Genomic DNA, 26,533 nt, shown 5'->3' on the forward strand with positions numbered 1-26,533 from the left:
ATATAAGAAAGAGATATCCAGATGGAGATACTGAGGATCACAGAGGCACCCAGATCCAGGAATAAAACAATATGAAAAGCACTAGATTTCTCACACTCAATTCTCATCACTGAATTTTAACTTCCTTTAAGATAAATGCTTTTATTATTAATAAAATGTTTAATGACAGTATTTACTAAATGAATAAAGTATAGGATGACCCATTAAAACAGAATATTCAGCCTCACATTGTGTTATTCTAGAAGCATTTTAAATCCATTAAATCATTTTCTATGGTACACTGTACAATCTCACTTCTCTACTTTCCCCTTCCATATAGAATATGGTCCCATCTCTGTCTACCAGAGCCCCACCTACACTTTAAGGCCCATGTTCTCTATCAAACTTAATACTCTATCAAACAGAAATACTCCATATTTTTAGTCATTTGTTCAGACTTTTACCAAAAACTTATTCTGACGAGACTTCTATACATGCTCATTTCTCTTTCCCAGATAGCTGGACCCAAATCCTGAGCTTTTAAAATATTTTTTAATTCTAATCCTTACTTCCACAAAATTCCACGATGGCAGGGATTTATACTTTTCATCTTTGAATAACTTAAAGGAATACGTTATACTTACTTAGAGGTAGTCAGTTATGCTTATTCAACGGATAGTAGGCACCCAACAATACTCAACATAAACAAGTTACGCTAACAAATTAAGTTCCATAATCAGCAGTTACCAAAGTTATAAGATCAGCATAATCACCAAATCCATAGATGCAGCAGAAACTGCATCTATCAGCAGTCAATTATATAAGATATATTCACAATATTGAGAGACAGAAAAAAATCTGATATTATAGAAACTAATACACAAATAATTGACTGAATTTTCACTATATACTGTGATCTTCTACTACATAGATAAATAATATTCCTTTCAGAACAGTATAAAACATTTTTGTGCTTGGTTGACTTGCTTAAAAACCTCATTGGGGAAAATGTTTGTATCACTGAAAAGAAAATCCTATTTTGCAAAATTATATTAAGTTTTTTAGATTGATAACAGCTTCAGGAGAGAAAGAGGAGAGTAGAGAAAGAGAAGGAAAGAAAGAAAACATATCTTTGATACCTCAGTATATTGGGCAGGAGTAACTTAAAAGAAAAATGAGAAACCTTTAATCTTTATTAATGCTTCCCAACGTTAGTGTGGTGCTTCTATGTACTTATATCCAAGTTTTATGTAGCAATTGATAATATTTCTTTTTGGATTCCTTAAATAATTCTTCTCCTCCTCCTTCTTCATTATCTTCTTTTGCAACATGAGAAGTTTACATGAAAACTAACCAATAACTTAGTTGGCTTAGAAATACTATGAAGACAGCAAGAGGGAGGGACATTGCCAGACTCTATAACATTAAAAGTTTACCCCTAGGAGTAGAGTTTGGCTATCAGAAAACTCTTGGTATTGTGCTTAGCTTCTCTGACTTGTAGGTTCAGCTGCAGTGAGTGTTGTGTTGTGCTGAATATTTGTCTGGCATAAGGCACTGCCTTAGATAAGCCTCTTAACCCAAGCTGGGTTTAAAACAAAACTACTTAAAAACTGATGAGTTAAAAAAAAAAAACTGATGAGTAACATAAGAAGGAGGAAGGGAGGAAAAGAGAGAAGGGAAGGAGGAAAGAGAAGACAAAAAAGAAAGAAGGAAAGGAAAGCAGGAAGGGAAGAAGTGGGGAAGGAAGGGAGGAAGACAGGAGGGAAAAAAGCCTGTTTAGGACAATGGTAGCTGTTAAAGGCAGATAGATTGAGACTGGTAATGTACAAAACAAAAACGGCATCTAAGCAAACATATCAATGTGAATATGAGAGTCTTTATTTTTACATTTCTTAATTTGCAAATTCTAGAGAAGACATAAGAAGTTTGAACTTGGGGGCTTTAACATCTAAACAATTCTCAGTCTAATGTCATATTTTAATTGAAAAACCTTGGCCCAAGAAAGCTTATAATATATGTATGTCATTATTAATACACATTCAACCAGAACACTTGTTTTCCCTTTTCCAGACACCTTTTCATTTTTTCCTAATCCTAAAGATTTTGACTGGATTTGTCTAGCTGCTAGCAAAATTCAGGAGCAAAACCTTGATTTAAGTATATATAAAGTGACTAATTTGAGTATATAAATTTTAAGAAATAAAAAAAGGATTTTTTCATATTATCAATAACATTCACACATCTATATTACATAGTTAAAACAATATAATCAAAAGCCTAATTAGAATCACATGTTGTAATCCTTTCATTTTTTTTTGATTTCTGTGTTTAGATAGGTTACATCAACATCAGGTGAACTAAACCTTTTATTTATCATTCATAAAGTAGTTTGCAAACTTTTTTTTATACACATAGAGTAAAACATCCAAGAGAAACAGGAAGTAGCCCTTCACAACTTTGTTTATCCAAACTTGATAAGATGTTAAAAGTACTAGTTTATAAACACTGGAAAGCAGAGCTGGAGAGTGAGGGAATTAGAGGTTAATAAAAGGGTACAAACTTTCAGCTATAAAATGAATAAAGGTCTGAAAATTTAATGTGTAACATGGTGACTATAGTTTATAAGACTGTATTGAATAACTGAAATTTGTTAATAGAGTAGAACTCAATGGAATTTCCCTGGAGGTCCAGTGGTTGGGACTCCAAGCTTCCGCTGTGGGGGGCATGGGTTCGATCCTGGTTCAGGGAACTGGGGTCCTGCATGCCACTTGGCACAGCCAAAAGAGAGACAGTAGAACTTAAATATTTTCCTCAAAATATATATAAATAAATGCATAGGTGATGGATGTATTAATTGACTGGAGGAATCCCCTCACAGTGTATGCCTGTATCAAATCATCATGATGTGCATTTTAAATATCTAACAATTTTATTTGTCATTTATATCTCAACAGAGCTAAAAAAACAAAACCAAAAAACACTAGACAAGAAACCTCACCTATAGTATTATCGATGGTTTTCATATTCATTTAAAAAATTCCAGGTAGTTATTTAACTTATGTAGGGCTGCCCATGTTTGACTTCTAGAGATTAACTCTGAAAGACCATTGATACATAGATAGATACACACAAAAGAAAATAATAATTAGTAAAATTCATTTCTAAATGAAAAAAAGTTTTTAAATTGTGTCATAACTTTTTTGTGAAATATAAAAACTTTGCTCCTTAATACAAAATCTTGGTTTTTGGGGATATAGAACATAACAACAATTAAAAAGCCTATTGCTATGGGTTAATCACTTGAAACAGAAGCTATAAAATCTGAGTTGGTATCCGAGGTGTCCCATTTATCAGCTGGATCAGTGTGCCAATGACTCAGCTGCCTCCTTGGTAAAATGGGATTAATGATATTATTTCATGACATTATTCTAAGGATCAAACAAAATTATGAACTAAGAAGTGCTTTGTAAGTTACAGGGCATTAAAACAAATTTAAGATGTTTTTAAGTAATAATTTTATCTAGTTGAGAAATTATTATTTATGCAACATATCTTTCCTAACAGTGAGTTTGATATCTAGGCATAGGTACCACTGTGAAATCATACATTTACCAATAGGAAGTAGAATGTCTTTCTGGCCACCTCTCAGACAGATTAACAAACTGTAAGAAAAGGATCCACAGTTTGAGCCATGCTATATTAGGTGGACAGTGTAATCACTAGGACAACTCTGAATACAAAGAAAGTGGAAACATGAGTCTGAAGAGGGGAACTATCAAAGGTACTCTTTATCAAGAGTGAAACTTTGAAATCCATCTATTTAAGATTAATCACTATTCTTTTAGTTAAGCTGTTGTCATCTCTAACTTTCCCTAAGTAGAAAATAATCTACACTTCCAACTAAGTTATTCATGGTCCAATTTGTTCTCAGAATACTATAATAGGCTTTGTGAAGATAAGTTTTATAATAGGGATTTAACATAGTGAGAAGCCAAGACACAGAGGCCTTCAAACACAAAGAGTATATATGTGTATAAACTGCTCAGTCCCCTCCCCCTCTGCTTCCACTCTTCCTGGTTTATTCTCCGGAAAGGACATTCACCCCTACTTAAAATCTTATTTTTACAAAGGATTCAGATGAAATGGCATCTCAGTTTAGCTACCGTAGAGTTGCTCTGGAGCCATTTCAACATCACTGGAAAATGGGGGAAACTTTGAGCAAAGTACCACTGGAAGGAGGAATGTTCCTAGGATAAAATCTTCTCTCTTGGCAGTTTTGTCTTGCTTGATGACCACATTTACATAATGAGTTCACAGGCTAGAACTCTCAAAGAGTACTCTACTTTCTTGGAGGAAATAAAATATTCAGGGTGGCATCTGGGAGAAAAAATTAAAAAATGAAGGAGGAGAAGAAAAAGAAGGAAAAAAAATCATTGATGATTTACACATTTTATATTTATTTCCCAAGCTTCTGATATCTTAAACTATTGAAAATACATAAAATTAATTCTAAGACACTATACATTTATAAATTTGTTCTTTTTTCCTCTTTGACTCTAAAGATCTAACTTTCCCTATTTATAATTTTTACCTCATTTGTATCCAAATGAGTATATCAGCTAGTTGTTTTACAAAGTACCAAGGCACTTGAAGTGAAAAACAAGCTTATCTTCTTTCAGATGGTGACTGTTTCTTTTTAAGGTTCCATATTTTCACATTTTAAACATTTCAAGACACAAGCTCATGAAGTGTAATATTTAAAATACTTGAGAAAGTAAGAGAAAATACCTGAAACTCTTTATCTATTATGTATTTTAATAACTAGCTTTTCTTTTCCCTAGTTTTACATCCCTGCTACTTATTTTGTTGTAAGTGAGGCTATCTTATTTGTATATTTGTAACAAAGTTCATAAAAGGATGAAGCTGTGTGGTTCATTATTTATATTCAAATTTTTTTGATTAAAAAATCTTAAAAATCATGTAAGAATTACACAACCAATAAACATTTTAAACTTTTTTAAGCTAAGAAAAAATTTTAATTGTTTTTTTAATGTGTTTTTAATGATTTCTAGCACTCACACCTCCTTACTTGCTTTCCAAACTGTTTATACTGTCCCCAATAACACTCAGTGGAAAGCTGTCATTCCTGGCTAAATCCTTACTTAGGGTGGATGCTATGCCTCCGTGAGACAGGGTCAGGGGGTCAAAATCGATTTTGGAGGCCACCTGGAGAGTCCAGGCCATGAACTGACTCAAAAAATTTATATCAGAGCCGGAATAGTCCACCTCCCAGGGTCAGATCTGGCCTGACACTCCAACCGCAGGCTGGGGCATGCTAGACCGAGCTCAGAGAGAGGCTAGAGTTGTTGACCCTGCTAGCTGACCTCTTCAAACTTCAGGAGAATTTTTTTGGCAGTTACCACGGTGACTGGGTACTCTAAAAGCTTATCCTTCTTACTGAAAGAAGGAAAAAAAAATTAGGAAAAAAATATGTTAAAACCTACCTTGCAGAGATGCCTATCACAAGTTTTTTTTTTTTTTTTCCAAAGGGAAAAAACTGAAGTTCTAAATTGTCTATGACTTTAATTTCCACTGTTGTCCTAAAGAAATTGGAACTTGTAAGGTCTTTCAAAACCAAATTTCACATTTGTAACAGATACTGTTTTTTTTTTTAAACCAATAACTGAAAACAATTTGAATAATGTATTAAAATACTTTTTAAACAACATAATTTACTTGGAAATTCTATTATCTCTCTGCTTTTCTTTGAGACTAATCAGCTTTTAAATAAGATCCACCATAAATGCTAATTTAGTTGGGGAAAAACACTGTAACTAAATATTCATTTTTGTGTCAAAAACACACTCAAATTTTTTTTCTGACAGAAAAATGTCCATTTTTGCTTGACTTGAAATAGTAAAATTAAGAGAAAAGCAAATGACCATTATTCTATATTTAAAAATTTTTTTTAACTAATGACTTAATAAAATAATGTTTACATTAAAAACAATGTCATGAAAATACTCTAATATAACACAAGAACACTAGGAGGAAAAATTCAAAGTGTACTTTCTTTTAGATCAATTTGAAACTAAAAAAAAAAACAAAAGCTATAGAATATTCTTCTATGTTAATACCAAATGCTATCTTGTCCTAAATTTCTACAGTGATAGAAAGACTTATAAATTAAAATTTAATTCCCATTGGGTAAACCTACACACATTATAAAACTCTGCTAGTTGATTTTTGGTGACAGATTATAATACAAAATACTTTTAAACGGCTCCTATATACATCTTGAAATTAGATGAGAATCATAATACTTTAGAAGTATATTATTTAATTATAATAATACTTGCTTTTTAAAAATGCCTGTGTGGTATATAAGGACTTTTTGTAAAGTGAAATCATGGACTCTTAGTGTTGCTACTGTTCTGGCCTCCTTCTGGTCCTCCTTTAATTTTCTCATCTGCCTCTTACACGACCCAGGTCCTGGAAGTCTTGAAAGGTTTTTCTCCAGCATGTGTGTGTGTGTGTGTGTGTGTGTGAACATAAGCACACACAAACGATTAAGCATTGGTGAGGGGAGGGTGGTTTTGCATTTTAAAAAGCACTGGCTATGTAACAAAACAATGTCTTTGGTCTCGATATCATTTCTCATCTTGACTGTAAGCCAAGAAAGAAAAAAAATGATGAATTACAGAAATGTAGTAACTGACACTCCAAAAATGAATACTGAAATTTCAGAGGAATGCTTTAACCTAATCTGGAATGTTCATTTTGCTGTGACCTATTTTCACTGCTTTGTAATCACCACTAAATTCCTAGAACGGAATGGACATAAAACCAAGTATCTGTTAATTAATCTCAATTAAAAACAAAAAAACATATAATTCAGAATATAATTTCCTTTGGGTTCAAAACATCCAGTGAAAGGAAAGATTGGAGACATATTTTGAGAGGATTTTGCCATGTGATCCAATTGCACTTTGTTAAAACACAGGTCTTTCAATTAGATAGTGTGGTTCTTGCCATTGCAAAGTTGCAATGAGGTTGGTGAGTCACTACAACTGTGGTGCCAGCTCATTCTCTATGATGAACTCAGGCTGTCCTTCCCAGCCGGGAATTCTTGGCAAGCTTCGTTAAAGACCCGGAGGCTGGCAAAGCATGAAGAACTATCAAACAGGAAATGAGGTCCTCCTCAGGTTTTGAAAAGAGATGATAGAAGTCTTAAAGTGAGGCAGGCCAGACCAGAATCTCCTAAACCACAAGCCTTATCTTGAGTGAAACATTATTTCTAAGCTGGATCTGAAAAGGAAAAGAAGTTCAAGTATGAGACAATGGTTCATTTGTATGTAAGAAAACAGTGCCAAGTCTCTTAGTTTGGTTTCCTCAAGTCAAAGTTAGGACCTCTCCCAGGGAAAAAAACAAAAATCACTTATCAGTATTCTGCATAAATTTCTACTAAAAGGACAATGAAATAAATAGATATTTAGAAGATTCATAAACATGGGTCTTCTCTTATGTTGAAAATTGGTTGGTTCTAGAACTACAGAATTCAGGGACTGGGAGGGATTTAAGAGATCATCTGGTCCTATCTCTTTACTCAGATTCTGCTCCGCACTTCTAGCTTAGTGGATTCTCCACTATAATGTGTGATCGCTTCACTGGGTAGAAAGGGTGTTAAAACACCATGCCTGTAGACCTATTCAGAGCCTTGGTGACAGTTATTCTAGAACCATGGTATAAAATGATTGTAAAACTCCTTCAAGTTACACTTCCAGGGAACAACTTTAATTCCATAAAATCAGGTAGGAAACAATACAATAATGTGTGCTGTAGGAAGCTTAAAAATTTTCAGGAACTTAGATAACAAGGGTAGGCTGTTAATATTATTTCTTCAGCTAATTGTTTTTATTGATTTGTTATGGCTAACAGGCACTGATTGATTTTCTTTTAATCAGTATGGAGTCTTCACTCTGCCAGGTTTATAATTAAATACTGAGAAGAAGGGCTCTTGGTGTTAGTCTAAGTTTCCAGTGGTATGAAGGTCTGTCCAAATAACCATGAGCTATGTAAGATTTGATGGCTGCCAGTGTAGAAAGGGCTTAATGTGGTTTTTCTTTAATATTTCTCTAATTAGCTTTAGCTTTAACTTGTTTCTATTAGGATCAGTGGATCTTAAAAATGAAGTAAAAGGAAGCCCCTAGAAAAATATGGAATTCATTGCTCATACCCCAAACTGCCATTTGTCAACTGCATTCAACTATAACATTTATTTTCTATATCATGTATTTTCAGTGCAATCATCAAAGTTCCCTTCTAACTTGTCATGGTGTTTGGGAGAAGACCATGATTGAATCCTGAGAATCTGGTTCAAGGCTCCAGAGGGGAAAAAAGAGTAAAGGATAAGAATTTGAGGGGAGGAGGAAAAGTACTAGGTATGCTGAGGGATTTTAATATGGAAAGAGGCTGGTGTTTAGGAAGATGCTGCTGCTGCTGCTGCTAAGTCGCTTCAGTCGAGTCCGACTCTGTGCAACCCCATAGATGGCAGCCCACCAGGCTGCACTGTCCCTGGGATTCTCCAGGCAAGAACACTGGAGTGGGTTGCCATTTCCTTCTCCAATGATTGAAAGTGAAAAGTGAAAGTGAAGTCGCTCAGTCGTGTCTGACTCTTAGCGACCTCATGGACAGCCCACCAGGCTCCTCCCTCCATGGGATTTTCCAGGCAAGAGTACTGGAGTGGGGTGCCATTGCCTTCTCCGGTTTAGGAAGATAGGTATGTGTGATTAAGAGGTGAAGGCAGCAAGAGTCAGGTAGTCCCTTAACTGCCATCTAGAATTTCAAAGAAATGCTATATCTTTTCCATAGATTCTAATGGGTGTTGGTTAAGGGAGGAATTTGGGGTACTAATTACTTGTTAAAGTTTTGGAGGTGGTGGTGGTTGGGGGACGGGAATGAAAAACAACTCTGAGGTTGAGGGTCAGAAGAGTGTTTGCTTGGCTAGTCAAGGCTCCTGATGAAGTTCAGCTACCTATCCTACAGTTATGTGTGTGAGTCTATCTATCGTTCTGTTTCTCAAAAACACTTCAGTCGTCTCCCCTTTTCCCAGAAGTAGACTTCACCCAAAGGAGAAAGAGCTGTTAAGGGAAACTCCTTTGCAGAAGGAAACTTTTCTATATACACACATTTTTTTCTTTTTGGAATCAAGGATGAGAAGCCAGCCAAGAAAGTCAGTGGGGAATTGTGAGATTAAAGAGTGAGAACTTCCCACCTGGTTCTGAGCTCTAGCCCCAGGATCAGCCAGGCTGTGCTCCAGAAACAATGTGGACGATGCAAGAGCTGATTGTCTTCCCCAGTTTCTTGACCTGTCTTGAGACTTTGCCAGGGCTGTTCCCTCAGTCCAGGTGGGCAGAGCACTCCTGTCTAAAACATCATGGAAAGGATATAGCACTTCTTTGAAATTCTAGACGGCATTTAAGGACTACATGACCCATTGCCTTCACCTCTTAATCACACATAACTGTCTTCCCAAACACCAGCCTCCTTTCCTATAACAATCCACTGCACTGCTCCTAGAAGGGCATAGTCTAGGGCTGCTGCTACTGCTAAGTCGATTCAGTTGTGTCCAACTCTGTGGGACCCCATAGATGGCAGCCCACCAGGCTCCCCCGTCCCTGGGATTCTCTAGGCAAGAACACTGGAGTGGGTTGCCATTTCCTTCTCCAATGCATGAAAGTGAAAAGGGAAAGTGAAGTCACTCAGTCGTGTCCGATTCTTCGAGACCCCATGGACTGCAGCCTACCGGGCTCCTCTGCCCATGGGATTTTCCAGTCAAGAGTACTGGAGTGGGGTGCCATTGCTTTCTCCGAAGTCTAGGGCAGGGGTCCCCAACCTCTAGAATCTAATTAAATGCCTGATGATTTGAGGTGGAGCTGATGTAATAATAATAGAAATAATGTGCACGATAAATGTGTTTGAATCATCCTGAAACATCCCCACCCCCACCAACCCCAACCGACCAGGTCCATGGAAAAGTTGTCTTTCACGGAAGTCGGTCCGTGGTGGCAAAAAGGTTGGGGAGTGCTAGCTAAGGCAACTTGGCCAGTGCCTTCCTTCTGCTGAGACAGGACCACTAGAAAAGGGGCTCACTCTTTTGGCATCCTTCAAAGGCTCCTTAGGAAATTGTTGAAGACAGAAATTTTGAAATTGAATTGTAAAGACTGAGAAAAGAGGGGTGAGGCACCGGCAGCTGCTCCCAAGCAGCTGCCCCAGCTGCTCCCGCCTTGAGAAAGGCCAGCCTCTTGGGCACCACACCCACTAGTCCCAGAAGGAGGCAAGAAGAGGGGCATGAATTGAAGGGGTCAAGTTTAGAGAGAGGGCCCTGGCTCTGAGTGTTGGAGAGACATCCATAGCCACAAACGCCAAGGAAAAGGTGAGCAAAACAAATAAACAGCTATCACTCAGTCCCAGGTTGCTGAAATGACTTGTAGGCCCAAGAACACACATTGTGTGTGCATGTATGTGTGTGTGTGTGTGTGTGTGAGAGAGAGAGAGAGAGAGAGAGAGAGAGAGATGAGGCCATTTTGTGAGGGACCTGGGGGAAAGGGGAGAGCTCTGTAGGAGAAGGAACCAGTTTTCTCTCCTGGATCCCCATGACTTGTATGCTGGAGTGACTGTGGTCACATTAACCCTCATTTCCCTTCTTCTGCCTGCCCGGGGCCACGTCGAAATGAGAGGCAGCACACACGACAATGCCCTCCCACCACCAGCTTTCTCATCCCCAAACTCAAATGCCTGCGAGTGAAACGTCACCAAAAGTTATTGCCAGCGACAAATTGGGGCTGACAAATTGTCGATAATCGCGCCTTCAACGTGCAAGATGACTTGCAGGCAATAAAAAAGCAGACGCACCAAGAGGTGGGCAGGGGGCGCGCGGGTCGCAGCCGGGTCCGCGGTTCCCAGGTGGCGCCCTGCCCCAGCCCGGCGCCACCCCAGCCCTTCAGCCGGGGACCGCGCGCGGTGCAGGACCGCCGGGCTCCCACTCGCCCGCTGGAGCTCTGGTTCTCTTTCAGCAGTCTGAATCAACACAGACCGCAGGAGGAGCCTCTCTCCACCCTCTCCGCCGATTAACCCTTTTGGGCGCGCGTGTCTATGGTCTCAAGCGCCCTTGATTTACAGTCACGTTACCCGAGTTTTCTTTTGTTTGAAATCCTGGGCCCGCAAGACTTTGGCATGTGTTGGACGTCTAGTTACTTCTGCATGCCTGTCTGTATCCTGCGACAGAGAAAATGATTAGGAATTGAGGTTCAAGAGAAATAATATTTTTACCTGTGGATGCATTGGAAGGTGTGCACGTTAAATCGTTTCAGAATTTAAGATAAATCTGAAAAAGCTCTTTCAAAGTGTTTGCAAGTTAGTGCCTCCACCCACCCACACACATCGTCACACGTTCTCCCACCCCCCACCCACACACACACACACACACACACACACACACACACGCCAGATTCACTAGAGTGCCCTTTGATTTGTTTTTTACATTTTGGATTCACTTGTGTTTCAAATTTAAGAGTAACTTCAAACATACACATCGATCTAAACATGAATTCTCTATGTAAGATATGATTTCTTATGTGATTTATCTGTAAACTTAAGGCTTCAGTTTCCATTATCAATCACAGCCCACCTAGGTGGCTGATTTAGCTATTAAAGTTTGAGTTCACAGTTGAAGCCACTGTTCCACTTTCTCCAAGTTGAATTCTGATTTCTGCAAGTAAATACCACACAGTATTTGAATTTAGGGTCTTGTTAAACTGAAGGCGTTTCCCATTTCCTTGAGCTGTATAAATGAACTGCATTGTCACATAATCGATAGGAAAAACTCAGCTGTCACAGATCCTAAGCAATTCCTTGCCACAGAAATAACACGATCTGGCATTTGTGAGTTTGAAAAATATGCTGTTTGGATGACATGAGACCAGAACTACCTAGACGGTTTAAATGTCATGGTCTCTATGATTGGCTATGGATGGACCTGCTGAGATATTTCAAATAGGCTTCTCTCCTGGTTAGAGACCAGGTGCTCCTTTTTTTCTTCTGTTATCCAGTAGTATAAAAACATTGGGATCTGGGATTCAAAGCTATTTCTAACCTCATCTAAGTTTGTCGGCTCTCATAGAGTTTATGAGAGAATTTTAAATCAGGCATTTTCCTCCCTGAGCCAATGAGCAATTCAGATGTGGATTTTGGAGTCGAAATCTGAAACTAAATGTTCAACAACTTCAACACCCATCCTTTGAAGTCCTACATCATTCCATCAATGTGATCAGGATTTCTGCAGTATATAAATCTTTCGGCTCAAAAGTAACTGAATGGCATCTGATCATAAGTAGCAGGAACCCATAATCTCTCTTTTTCTGCCTCAAAGTTGCTGTCTCTAGTTGCATTTTTGGCTTTCTCTCTACAATCTGCCATGTACAAATGCTGCCATATCATATAAGAACATGAAGAAGATGTAATCTTTATCTATATTTTCTCCTCTTTTATCTTAGATAAAGTACTTTCAACTCAATGACTTCTTTCACCACTGGCAGTGTTTTTAAAGTGGTACTGGGTGGACCTACTGTGGAATCTACGCCACTCAATAGATTAAATTATGTGATTAAAAGGTTAATTTATCTCACAAGAACCTTGCTAAAAAGCCTCATGACCTTGACATACTATTTGCATACCATTCTGTACTTGGAATCCTTTACACACCAAAGGTGAAAGGTAATTTCATTCATAGATTTGCTCTGTCAATGAAATGATGTATTAAATAGTACAGCTACACTTAGCCTACCTAGACCCACTTCTACAAAGCAAAGTACTAGATCAGACAGTAGCAAGCTAGGTTAGACAAATTCAGTTTATAAATTCAAAGCATGAAGGCATAAAATTTGTCTTTTCTAAAACTAAAGCTATTGGAATCTGCATTTCCCACATCTACCACGGCTAAGATCTTTGCAGTAAACTAAGAAACACCACCTCTAATTAGTTCATTTGTCATCAGAGAACCACTGCATCAAGCCAGGTATTTTGCTCCTATTCAACTCTAGAAGAAAATGGGACAACGTGGGCTATTATAAAAAGCTCAGCATTCAGTGCCAAAATTTCAAATTGGCTTCATTTTACAAGTTCTCAGAAACCCCCAACTCATTCAGACTATGTCTTGGCAAACTTGTTCCAGCCCCAAACAGGACTGTTAACACAGTAGAGTTTATCCATTATCATAGTTCACAGGCTTCTCCATAGCTGCAAGTTGACATTTGGAACCTGTGACATGCAGACGGGATGAAAATCCATCCAGCAACCAAGTCCCTTATTTCCGAAGTAACTGCCACGGGTAAGTGGGGGCAAGGCCAGAGAAGGGCGGGGAGCGGGGAAGAAATAGGCACAAAATAACTAGGCTGGGAGTAACTGAGTTCTGATCAAGGACATTCAGGTAACTGATGAAACAAGATCTCTTCTTGGATTCTTGCTCAGTGTGTCAATTTATCTTACTCACGATTATGAGAAATGACTGATCCCATCCCAGACTATTTAGAAATGTGGTGCATTAAATCATCTTGTCCTTGATTCTTGAGACATAAATCACATGAGGTCAGTATCACAAATTTGAGAATTTGCCTGAATTCTTTAATCACACAGTGCACAGATATGACACACTGGATACAGATGTACTGGACAACATCAGTGTATCTATGGCTCTGAAATTTTTAAGTTGTTCATTTTTGTCTCTATAATTTCATACACACCCCCTCCACCCCCACCACCACACAGAAAATATTTCTTTCCTTTACTGTCTACAATCTAAATTTAAGAGCACACAAATCATGAGCTGGAGGTAACAGATCTATTTATGAAATACTTCTCTTTTCCTACCCAGGCATCCACCCCAAGGGACTGAGTGATGCATGGTGCTACTCAACTAGGTCTGAGAGAAAAGGCGGGGGTTGAAGAGCATCTTCACCGTTGCAGTACTCTGGCTGCATCTGTTTTCTCAGGCAGTTCCCTGAACTCACTCTAAGCTCAATTTTACAAACACACTATCTGGGTCTCCACTTATCTGTTAAAATGGTTCAGGGTGTGTGCCAGGAGTATTGTGCCACCATAGCTGGCACATTTGTCTCTTCTGTCTAATGTCAGTCATTACACAAAGCATTCTAAAAAGCTCATTTTCAACTCTGAAAAATATACTCTTACTACAGAAGTCATTATATTAGCATAACAAGCACAAAGTTCCAAGTGGTAATTTGGTTATAGATCTCAAATCCTTCCTCTTCCATTAGATTGGTGTTGAGGTATGAGGTTGCCCTGTGGCCACTAGGATCTGAGTCAGTGGATCCCCTGCTGGAGGGAGGTTCTTCTGACCTGAACCGTTTGTCCTGAGGAACTCAAAGTGAAGTAAAAGTTTCAAGTGTCAGCTGCCCTGGTTGGGACATTTCTTACAGATGCCTCCATCTTTTTTTACCTTCCTCTTTCCATACACTTCTTTCCTTGACCACCAAAAAAATGTCTTAAATGATATTCTTCCGCAGGTGTCTCACTGGACATGGGCAGATACCGGTCCTGCTCTCACAAGCAATACGAGCACTGTTCGGTCCTTTTGTTGGGGGCGGGGTTTGGGAAACCTGACCTCAGTCTGCCCTGCCAATTGTGGCCTTGTAGATTAGCTGAGACTCTGCTGAGGCCCGGATGGCTGCGGTGGTGGCAAGGGTCAGCAAGGTTGAGATGTATTCAGATGTTAATTTACACCTGAAAAGGCTGAATGCAGTTACCCACATGGGGGGTGACTGGAGTTTCTCATGAATGCTGGCCTTAAGTGCTTCCTTGGGAAACGTGAAAGTTGAAATGGAGGGGAAAGTCATCCAGAAGTTATGGGAGCAGGGAGAAGGGTGGGGAGTAGGGACAGTCTTGATGAATTAAAGGTAATTTATTTAGCCACCAGGCAATGGCACCCCACTCCAGTACTCTTGCCTGGAAAATCCCATGGATGGAGGAGCCTGGTAGGCTGCAGTCCATGGGGTCGCCAAGAGTCGGACACGACTGAGCAACTTCACTTTCACTTTTCACTTTCATGTATTGGAGAAGGAAATGGCAACCCACTCCAGTGTTCTTGCCTGGAGACTCCCGGGGACGGCAGAGCCTGGTGGGCTGCCGTCTATGGGGTCGCACAGACTCGGACACAACTGAAGCGACTTAGCAGCAGTATAACTCTATGTTCAACTTTTCCTTTTTAGCATAGTTTTAAGGTACAAGGGGGCAGGTGGTAATTTCCTGTTTACTAAATATTTGGAGATTGTCTATCAAATCCAGAAACACTGATATGGAAGGAAGGATGAGAGAGTAGCCTTGTCTCTCTTCTGTCATCAGGATGGGTGTCCTTGTTTTGCTGTCTTTCTGTTTAACAACTGCTACCTACCTTTCTTAGTGGAATTCCAAAGTACTTCATGAGTACTTTGAAAAAAGAAAAACCAACTACATTCCAATACTGCCTTTAACCTCAAACATAGTAAAGGGTTCATTCAGACCCCAGGACCACACTGAAGCATTAATTAGGCTGATGAAATCCATCGAAATGTATGAATTCAGCATAATCAAGTTTCTACCGCAGACTATCGTTAAGGAATACGTGAGCAGCTGGGAGAATAGAAAGTACTGTTAGAGTTAAGTCATGCATGTAATTGAGTATATTTAACATAACCATTTTAATGATCAGTGATTAAAAGTGCATCTTACTTAAATGGTATATCCTCTGCAATTTGTTCATATCAACTTGATAATATTCTCAAAAGGAAAAAATAGGGATACACATTTCTAAACAAGATCTTTTTTGAGTTTGGGGGGGGGAAGCAGGAAAGTGAACTGGAAAAAAAAAGTGGGTTTTGCATGCAAACAGAGACAAGGGTGTGATATAAATTAATCACTGTTTTGGGTATCTTCTGTGCTCAGTTCAAAGTAATAGGAATATATTCAGGTGAGTTTTTTCATCCCTCCAGAAGAATGTAATTTCTTCTTTCTCTGTCTGACAAGATTTTTTTTAAGAGCCAGAGAGAGGGGTCTGCTCAAATCCTGATGATTTTAAAAGCTTTTCTTAGGAACCTGAGAAGTTCACCTTTCCAATCCCACTTCCCACCTTTGGGGTTGGCTGATCTTAGTGGAACTCACCTCCGTGAAGATGGCATTGGGAAGGAGAGAGATGACCCTGGATGTGGTCATCTAGGGCCACAGACAGGAGAAGCTCTCAGGGAAATGAGCTGTTCAAATCAGCTAGTGGCCTGAGTCTAAACTCCGTGTGCTTGGAGGCAGACTCTGCTCTGCTGTGGTCACTCAGACCTGGCCAGATAAATGAAGTCATTGTGGAGTCACTCGCAAGCCAGCCCAACTCTTTTTGTAGTAGTTTCTCAGCTTTTGCTCTCAAAACACGCAAATCACTGATTACCTGGGAAAAAAGAGCTGGATCTAAATCTACAGCTAGAAGTGGGCACATCCCACAACATCTACACATCTACGAAGGCACTATAAAAGTGAGGGTTTAAGAGAGTGGATGCAGTTGTCCCAGCTCCCAAAAGTTGCCTCACAGGACTTTTTTCCTCCCTTCACCCCTGCCCCCACTCCCATAAAGAGGTCAGTCTATTCTCCCACTCAAAATAGGGTTTGAAGAGTGGCACATCTTGAATGTCTAGGAGTTGTACCTCAACTTTTTACAAACCTGAACCAGGAGAAAGGGAGACACAGGCACATAAAACTATGCTGGGGCAAACGATCTGCTTGCTATAAACAAACCAAAAATATATTAAGGGGAAATTTATTTGAAATCCTTTCACCCAGTAGCATGTCTTCCTTGGCTTGGAGGGACAGCTTTTGAGAAATCAGGGCTCTCAGGGAGCTCTCTCGCACCCAATGTATAGTCTATAAATATCGTGGAAGAGTCATGCCAGGGGTAGTCCGTGCAAGAGAATCTGGAGTCTTGAAAGCATCTTTTTCTTCTGGCTATGGTGGCACTTAAATGATAATGTGGGCAATGGAGCTAGGAGATTTATATCTTTTGGAAAGTAGGGCGAGCCAGATGGTAATAGCGTCATTAACACACAAACTTGGGATGTGCAAGTGAAGCTTGAAATTGGGAAAGAGATCGGGAGAACAAAGGGGGCTGCTGTTGAAAGGCTACCCCTCTTCTGCCGGCCAAAGCTAAGAGCCTCATGGTACTGGGGTCTGCTCCTGCCCAGAGCTGATAATAAACGACAGCTTTCCTCCTCCCCTGTTGAGACTTAGAAAGCACCGAGAAAACTTTTGCAATAGGCAAATGTGGCACTTATTTATGTGTAACCCTTTGTAGTCTGAAATGGCAGGAATGGGCCTTTAATTCAACTGCAACTCCCACCCTCCACCCCCTACCCTAGTTTGATAAGCTCTTGCAACTGTTGACATTTATTTTATGGAATCAAAGTGCCGCTTGTTGCACGTTTCAGACAAAAGTTCATTTTCCTCCCCTTATATAAACACTCAAAGTAAATATTAAAGGCTGAACAGGCACTACCTTTTTCATTTTGGTGATGGGGGATGGTGTGAAGGTGTTGGTGGCAGGTTAAACTACAGTTTTACTTTTGGAAAGCTTTAATGTTTAAGCTAAACTCCCACTTGCTCAAAGAGATATAACTCAGAGAGAATACAGAGAACATACTAAGACAAGATTAACAATGCCATTAATAATAATAATGCATGTCTATAATAAACACCCACACGAACATCTGTAAACAGGCAGGGCAGTTTGTAACAAAATTAATGACTTCGTTAACATATATATGATATATATATATATATATAGTATACATATAAAAGCAGCAAAGGTAACGGCCATTAAGTATTGAATAGCTTGAGTGATGCCTGTTAGCGACTCAAAGTTGACAACGTCTAAACCAAAATCGAACGTTTTTCTTTTTTTTTTTTCTTCTTAAAAAAAAAATACTGGAGCTCTTTAAAAGCCCGAAGGACTTACCCTCAAGGCATTATTCCGAGAAAAACTGAGACTGGCCGTTCGTCACAGGCAATTGTGAAGGGTTTCAAAGGGCCGATCAAACGATCGCCAGAGTAATCTACATTCAAGTCCGGATGGTGGTGTTACGGCACACACCTGCGGGGTGTTTGCTGTCCGTGCCCCTCGCCGAGCTACAAATCATCATTAAAGCGAGCTGCTTAAGCTTCTTCCCAGTTTCTAGACAAGAGTTACTTGGGACAGTTCACTTTGATATTGCTACAACTCGCAATTGACAACCACGCTATTTTGGAGCTCAAACCCGAGCCCACACCCTAGTTAGCGCGCGGCAAAGTAAGGAGGGTGATGCGGTGCGGGTAAGGGGGGGTGTGTGTGAGCACATTGTAAAAGTCTGTTTCTCCAATTTCCTGAGCAGGCTTGCCACAAAAATGTATAGGAAACCAGGTGAGAAGCGCCTGAAACCTGCCTCGAGTTTTCGACTGAGGGTCTTCCAAAACTTCACTATCTTTGCCACAACTTTTAAACGACTCAGAGAAGAGACAAATCTCAAAACCTCAGTTTCTCTCCTTTCCTCTCTGACATACACACGACTCGGGCCAGCACACTCTCTTGAGTGAAAGATAACATTATGTTTCTCGATCAGGACCGGGTATCTACTTTGAAACTTTCACTTTTGATTCATTCGTTTGGAATTATATCCTCCCTTTCTTTGCGACCCTGCCCTCTCTTGCCATCACCTTGAGGTAGAGAGAGAGAGAAAAAAAAAAATTCTAGAGTTGGGTAAAAAGAAAGGGACGTGGGGGTCGGACAGTTGGAGCACGGGAAAAAGCAGGAAGGTCGGTTTCTGTCTGCTGCCTGCCTGGCTGTCTGCGAGCTCTGCAATCCGTGTGCGCACCATTTGGGGCGTGGGGAATAACCGGTTGCCGGTGATGCCAAAAAATGAACCAAGACTCGGAGCGAATGTATCAATAGACCAATTTTCTGCTCCCACCGCGAGCTTTTTCATTTCAACCCTGAGAGGAGGCGTCTGCGCTGCGCAAGACGCAACAGCACGGTAGCGTCGCGAAAAAGAGGGCGCTAGACACGGGAGGCGCAAATATGGAAATTAACTCATTAGGAAGGGGTGTGGTTACTGCGAAGCCCCCTCCTCCATCCCTTCCTTTTCTCCCTTGCTGCCACCGTCCCGGCTTGCTAAATATGAGATTACAAACAAACAAATAAAGCAGAAGCTGACTACGCAGTCCCAGATCAAACACGCTCCAGATAATGCGCTTCACTCAGCGCTGCGGCCAGAACTACGGCGCAGCGCGGGCCCCTAACGCCCTCGCGGGGCTTCTGCGCCCGCTCCGCGCCAGCCAGGCGTCCCCGGCTCTGAAAGCCAGGGCCCGCGGCGGCGTTTCGAAGGCACAGCACGTGGCCTTGGCGCCCCGTTTGGTATAACTTTTAAAACATCAGACAAACGCTTGCACCAATATGGTAACCCTTAAAGGGCTTCTGCTGATCTCAGCGGTCCTGCCCTGATGCTGCATAGAGGGGAGTGTGGTGGTGTTCTCTTTGGGAGAAAAAAGACCCCAAACTAGAAAGTAGTATCCCAGAGTACATGGTCATGGGGGCTTCCCTTGTGGCCCGGCACCCCGAGAGGGGAGGCTTGAGGTGGAAGGGGGGAGGGGGGAGTCGGCGTTGAGAAAGGCTGGGTCCAGGCTTGGGCGTCGGGTCGATTCGAGCGTTAAAGACCCGGGTTGAGATATTAACCAGAGACCAGGTCCCCAAGAGTGAAGGCCAGGGGGTTGGAAACGCTAGGCTGCACAATTCTGTGTCGAAATAAAATGTTTGGGAGGGGGTGGGGGCAGAATAAGAAAGAAACAAAATGCAAAACCTCTTACATCCCCCTCCCCAGCCGCCCTTCCCCCACGTCCTCAAAGCCGACTTCTGTGGAAGGCTGGGGAGTTTGGGGGGGTGGGGTGGGGTGGGGGAGGAAACTTGTGTTTTTATGGTTTTTCTTTCTGCGCGGCCCGCCTCCCCGGCCCTGTTCCCTGCCCGGCGCTCCCCCAACTGCGGGCCCCTTGGAGGAAGGCCGCCCAGTCCCCTCGTCTCCCGCTGCCTGCAGGCCACCGAGCCTCAAAGCGGGCATTGTCCAGCGGGGGCGGGGAGGCCAGCGGGCCCCTGGAGAAGAATAACACTGCGCCCAAGTCCTGTTAGGGAAAGTTTCCTAATGCACTCCTTGTGGTAAAATATACTTTTAACAGGGCGGGGTGGGGTGGGGGAATAACTTTTGAAAAATCCATGGCCTTCTCTCACTTTCTCAACTCTTTCCTTTGTCACTTTTTCGGTTCTCAGAAAGGGGGAGAGTGGACCGGAAAAAATTGGAAGAGGGGCCGAAAATGTGAAAATGATTCTAGAACCGTCGATGTGACGGTTTTAAAATGCGGGTGGGAAGAAAAGGGTGGGGTGTCTCCACTCAGGTCTGGGCGGAGGACAGCTGCACAGTCGGTACGCCGGGGGAAAGGGGAGAGGGGCCCCGAGGGCGCGTGTGCGGGCGAAGCATTTCGCACCTCTTGTTTATCTTAGAAGCGAGGCGGGTGGGCAGGAGGGGGGCGAATTGTTCTTCCTCCCGACGGGCAGTAGAAGTTAAATAAAATGGAGAGGCGGGCACACGCAAAAAACCAAAACCTGCTGTAGACTCGGAGTCTCTCTCCTTGACCCGAATTGCAAATGGTGAGGGTTCCCTATTTGCAAAAAACTCCAAAGTCTTAAGACCCCCAGAGACAGCGGTCCTCCTGAGTCTTGCAAGAGCCGCGACAGAGAACCGTTAGAATTGGGGCTTTGGGGGCAAATGTGACTCATCTCTCATTCGGGCCACGAGGGCCCATCCTTCCAAGCGTTGCCATCTGCATTTGAGGGGTCTCTGGCTTTCATCTGCTCTTGCAGGCATTAGCAAAATAATGACTCGTGCCTCTTGTAAAACTCTACTTGAAAAAGTATATTCCAAGACACTGCGTTGGTGAATCCGTTTTAAAAATCAAATCAAAACAAAATAAGACTTTTTAAAAGCCCCGAGTCCGTGCTCTCCGTGTCCAACAACCAAAATAACCGAAGGGGCGCCATTAGTGGTTGTGGCTCTTGGGGAGTTGAGCTAATTTGGTATGTGGACTCAATGCCTTAATGCTAAATCGGCAACATAAAGGGCTGAAGAGCAAGCCCGATAAAAGCTCTAATTGCTACTGGAAGATTTGGGTGGTTGCTAGGATCTGAGGACCACCACCACCACAAAAAACCTCCAATAGAGTGTTTGGGCTGAGTACATTGGGGGTGGGGTGGGGGTAGAGTATCTATGGCGAGTAGTGCCCACATCTGCTGGAACTTCCATATCTAAGCTGTTCATTTACGGGAGCCAACTTATGAAATCTCCACAATTAGATCTTCATTGTTCTTCCTCCACAACACTGTCTAGAAAGAAAAGGTCTTCTCGGTCGGGGCCAATCCAACGAAGCGTTTGACGTTATTAAATAATAAAGCGATTGTGATTTACATTGTTGTTCAGAAAAAAAGGCCAATTATCCACTGTTATGTTGCCATAAAGATCATATTAACTCGAATTAGTAATCAAACAATATGCGAGCGTTTAAAAAAGTACAGCCGAACTGGGTGACAGCTACCGCGACGTCTTCACTTTCACCAGCGAACCCACCCGCGCCTGCAGCCGGAGCGATAGAGGCAGTCGCCGCAGACCCGAAAGGAGGGAGAGAGCAGCAAAGTGGTGATTAACGGTCTCCAGTGTTAATTATTCTCAATTAATCCCAAACAGTGCAGACCTTCCCTGGTTCTCTGGGAGTTCCCTGGTTTGGGATGCTCTGAAAATGTCCTCCTTTCTGGGAGGGGTTTATAAGAAATCCGGAAGAGGCAATCTCAGGGCAAGTGTACCTGTGAGCGATGAAGGTGTGTGTACGGAGGTTGCGCGCCGTGTGTGCGCGGGAGGTTTGCTGTCTTTCCCAGAGCCTAGAGTGCAACCGGAGGCGGGGGCCTGGGGCGGGCAAGGCCCGCAGCATCCTCACACTCCTAGTGGATCTTTGCGTCTTCTCTACTCAAATCACTCTCTCTCGCCCTCTGTTATTAGGTTTATAACTCTTTGCCCACTTAAATTTGTGCAGCCAACCAAGGAAATCTAAATAGGTTTGAGTCGCCCCTTGGGTACAGAATGGAGGCTTTAATAAGAAAGATTAATTGTGGGTGTGTACCTGCCGGAAGACGCGGCAGTTATCAAGTGGTGGCGGGCAGCGGGGCTAGGGGAGGGAGACGCCTCTCCTCCGAGGCCCAGACTTTAGTAGGCGCCGTAGGCATACTTATCGCAGGTCATCGGCAACTCGTTGCAGTCCCAAGCAAAGGGCGCCACGGAGATGGTAAGATACATGTCTTCTGTGTTACTTGAGGTTCTTATAGAACTTGGTCCTTATTTACCCTGCTCACCAAATCCTCGGACTCCCGACTCCTTGCCTCCACGCCGTAGGCGAGTGTTGGGTAAGGCTGTGACTTCGGCCCTGGGAGGTCTGCCTATTCCCGCCCCCACCCCACTGAACAATGTTCAGGCGAATGATAAAGGTTTTGCTCCAAGGGCTAGAAAGTTGATATTTTTGTTGCCGCGATTAAAAATGTATACGGTTACATGGTTTTTAAATAAGCAAACAGGGGAGCAATTTTCCTCTGCGCGATGCTTCAGCAAGTCCGGGCACAGAGGGAAATCAGCCAGTGGCAGGGCCATGGAATCTGGCCCCGCGCGGCGGCGGCGCTGGGGGAACCTTCCTGGTCCGCACAGTCCTTTTCTTGCCCCTCCCTCTTTCCACCAAACGCTCGGATCCCAGATTAAGCAGTGCGGGGCGGGTGGGGGGGTAGAGGTTGGGGGCGGAGAAGAGTAGGAACCGCGTGGGGGTGGTGGCAAGAAGGGATGGACGAGAAGAATTTCTTTAGTAGCGAACCCTCCTTGAATAATTCCATTTAAAACTTGAGGCACCGAGGCCTGAGTTTAAACAAATGTAAAAATGAAATCTTCAGAAGGTCCGGCCCTTCAGCTGCGGGGCAGCCAAAGGGTGGTCGCATCTTTGTCGAGAGTTTTGGAACAGTTGCTGCCTTTCCTAACCCCCTTCTCTATCTCCCAGTAAAACCAATTCAAAAGGGGACAGACTCCACTCCACCAGATTAATGTCCGTTCATTTGCAGGATTAACCCTCTTACGAAGCATAATAAAATACTAGAGGTTCTTTTAAATTTAAATAAACACCCCAAATTCGTGCCTTCTCTCCCTTCCTGTTTGGTCTCTCTCTCCAGACATCAGAAAACAGCGTCTTGGAACCTAGTGAATCTTAGAAGAACTTTTAACTCAGAGTTTTCAGATCATCTGGGGGCGGAGGGGCGGGGGTGGCTGTTGTGGGCATGGGTATTGGGAGAGAGTGGAGAGACCAGCTTAACTTTAAAAACCTATGGCTATACGTTTTGATTTGGAACTCTCGATTAAAAATCTATTTGTTCCTCCCAGGGCTCAGCAGATTTCAATGTTGGTCATGGAGCCACAAAAATGTTCATTAAAGGAACCTAACCAAGGCTACTGTATGGCCACTTTGTGAACTCAGAACTATGGATGGGGGGAAAAGTATGAAAGTGTGAGTTGATGTCACGCTGGCTGTCAGTGTGTGGTCTATTGTGGAGAATGGTGCTTTTTGACTGAACAGAGGGAGCCCCCCCTCTCCCCCTTCCCCAGCTCTACTGCACCTGCACTGGATGAGGGAGTCTCTGCCATTCAGCCCATCGCAGATTGTTCAAACAGAAGACATCTCTGACAGCACTCAATTCATTACATTTCTTCCTGCTTTTCAAACCAACACACACACACAAAATGAGTATTGCCAGCCAGTGACAGCCAAAAAAATCTTAAAATACTTTATATGCAGCTAATTTGGAAGCTCACACAACTAACCATGAAATATTTTGTATCCTTAACGTGTAAGCCTTCTTGAGAAAAGATTACCTGATTTTTCCTATTGAAAACATACCTCCATATTTTACACCGGCATAGTAAGTTTGCAAAAAGACACTGCAGCATGGCTCATGGAGAAGTTTTAATGGGAACGAAAGTAGAAATTTGCAAAAGAGAAAAGCCCCTGATTTATCTTACAGAACGGTGACTGGAAATGCATTCATAATTTATGCTGGTGAACCAACTTGCTAATAGAGGTGAGGTACCCAAGAGCCAAGGGTGGGCAGTGAGCAAAGTGAGAGAGGGTAGTAAGGGAGGCAACCAGGCTGAAGTGTGAGTTAAACATTTAAATCAATTTTCTAACAATAAAGTCTTCCTCCCATATGCTCAGGTTTATTTTGCCATCTTAGACTCCAAGATGTTTTTACACCATTTTATAAAACTGATGAGAGAGTGTTTAGAAAGCTGATGAGAGAGTGTTAGTCTAGTTTAACAGAAGTTGGAGTAAACAAACTCTCACAAGGCAAACTTGAGTTTATGAGATTTTCCTTGGAGGTAGGAGTAAGGGGGGAAACAAAGAAAGGGAAGAGGACTTTGAGCAGAAGGAAACACAACTTTGCCAGTTAGTATTTCAGACTGATTAAACTGTAATATTATGCAATAACCTAGAATTGAGTTACATGTGATAGTCAAATCAACCTGGATGTAAGTTGATACTAAACTGACTGTATGTGAAATATTGGCTCATTCTCAGCAAATCATTAGTCTAGCCAATATAAGGCCCTGCAATCCTTCCTGTTGCAAGGGCATTCGATGAATTACATTGGGTCGTAAATAAAACTTGAGAAATGCAGAGGTGTTTCACCTAACACATAATTTTATCCATTTCATATGGAGTGCACAGACCAAATGTCATTCTTATCTACAGTTTAAATCACTGTTCCAAGGAGTTCTCTCAGCAATACTTTTTTGATTCTAAAAAAAGATTATTACAAGCTACACAAATTATTAGGGATGGAGAAGGAAAGAGAAAATCGAAATGGCATAGCAATGGCAAGCCAGAAGCAACTGTCCTAATCACCTCTCCATATCAGAATCGGAAAACTTTTGGGAGTCCAGTTCTCCAACCACCAGTGAAACTTCTGCAGCACCAAATAAAATAAGGATGTGGTGTACTTTGTAAAGGTGTTTAGTGTAATTTTTTGATCATCTCAAAACACATGTAAATCAAAATCAACTCATTCAGACTTCACAACAAACTCTAGTTAGCAAATCAAAAAACTATATTGTTCTTTACATATATGTAAATGGATAAATATATAAATATATAGAGTGCCAAGGTGATGGAGATGGTTGTCCTGTGGCTAACTGTATGTGTAGTGAAGACTCTTGCTATCGCTGTGTTTGGTTGTGTTGAGGCGGAGACTTCAAAAGCTGGAGCTGGGTGCTGGGGAAGAGGGCCAGCTCCCCTGGCCTCGTCCTGCAAGTGTTCGGATGGTCCTTTCTGGGACGCTCAAACGAATCATCTCATCCCGGAGGCCCTGCAGACCCTGACGTCACGAGGTGGGGGTGGGGGCGCAGTCCTGTTACTGGTCTGGCCGCCAGCGATAAGAACCCTTGGGAAGAATTTGCTGCTCCTTTTAATACAGTAATTATTTTTTCTGCCTTTTATGGGTGGGGGCGGCTCCTGCCAGGAATATCTGTATCCCTCCCTTCAGAAAGATGCCCAGGGGTGGCAAGTTTGGAGGATAACTTCCTAGGCGAACCCTAAAGCCAGGAAGGGCACTGGAAAAGGGAGCAGGGTGGTCCGAACAAGGCTAATTTCATGGCCAAAGACCAGCAAGCAGAGGAGGAACCCAAATGTCGATATTGAACTCGGAGTCCAAATGAGACTCTTTTGACTTCCCTATCACCTTCCCTATTACCATTGGGCAGTAAGAAAAGTAATAGCTATTAATCCTGTTCAGCGTCAGTGACTTTCTACTCATCTTCTGCGGGGTAACTATATATTATCCCTATTTTATAAACGGGAAAGAGAGATCTGCATCCTCCCATCCCCACCTACTCTGATCCTAGAGGGGGAGCAATATTCCCGGGAGCCCACATAGCTCCTGTAGCATCCCACAGCCATGTCTATCCGCAACCTCTGGCACTGGGAAGGACTAAGATCAAGATAACTCATGCTGAGCCTCGGCGCCAAACAAGGACAAACAACCCCTTAAAAATAAGGGTCTGGGTTAAGAGGCAAAAGGAAGGCAGAACTTGAGTCAGTGAGCCTCTGATTTGGGAAGTCTAGAGTCTAGAGCTGTCTTTGGCGTCACGATGTCAACGTGGAGAGGGCTGGGGTACAGGAGCTAGAGCACTCTGGAGGGGCGAGAGCTCTCAGCACCTCGGGAGACTGCAAACTTGCCTGACGCGGGCACGGCCCAGGGCCTAGAGAGGAAATCGGGCAGTTTGGGCAGGGTCCGCGCGGAGAGAACTCGAGCCCCACGCAGCACCTTCTCAGGGAGCCCGATGGAGGCCGTGGTTACGGCCGCGGTGACGTCAGG

The 26,533-nt window shown here is 42.3% G+C and overlaps 1 protein-coding gene across 5 annotated transcripts in view; it reads right to left on the reverse strand.

The window, feature by feature from the left end:
* Positions 1 to 1,835: 1,835 nt before the first annotated feature.
* Positions 1,836 to 26,533, reverse strand: part of LOC113891754 — a 619,131-nt gene continuing 594,433 nt past the window's right edge. For 4 of the 5 annotated variants that reach the window (XR_003510879.1, XM_027540236.1, XM_027540219.1 and 1 more), the window contains 3 exons: positions 11,170 to 11,256; positions 9,254 to 9,405; positions 1,836 to 7,287 (listed from right to left, as the gene is read on the reverse strand). Coding sequence is in view for 3 of the 5 variants with exons in the window: in XM_027540236.1 (XP_027396037.1) it covers positions 7,254 to 7,287; positions 9,254 to 9,405; positions 11,170 to 11,256 (273 nt within the window). In the remaining 2 variants the exon portion in view is untranslated. Of the gene's footprint in view, positions 7,288 to 9,253; positions 9,406 to 11,169; positions 11,257 to 16,191; positions 16,466 to 26,533 lie in introns of all 5 variants that reach the window. The other variant, XR_003510880.1, reaches the window with a different exon arrangement.

Source organism: Bos indicus x Bos taurus, chromosome 1 (genome assembly GCF_003369695.1).
Source record: "Bos indicus x Bos taurus breed Angus x Brahman F1 hybrid chromosome 1, Bos_hybrid_MaternalHap_v2.0, whole genome shotgun sequence".
Lineage (NCBI taxonomy): Eukaryota > Metazoa > Chordata > Mammalia > Artiodactyla > Bovidae > Bos > Bos indicus x Bos taurus.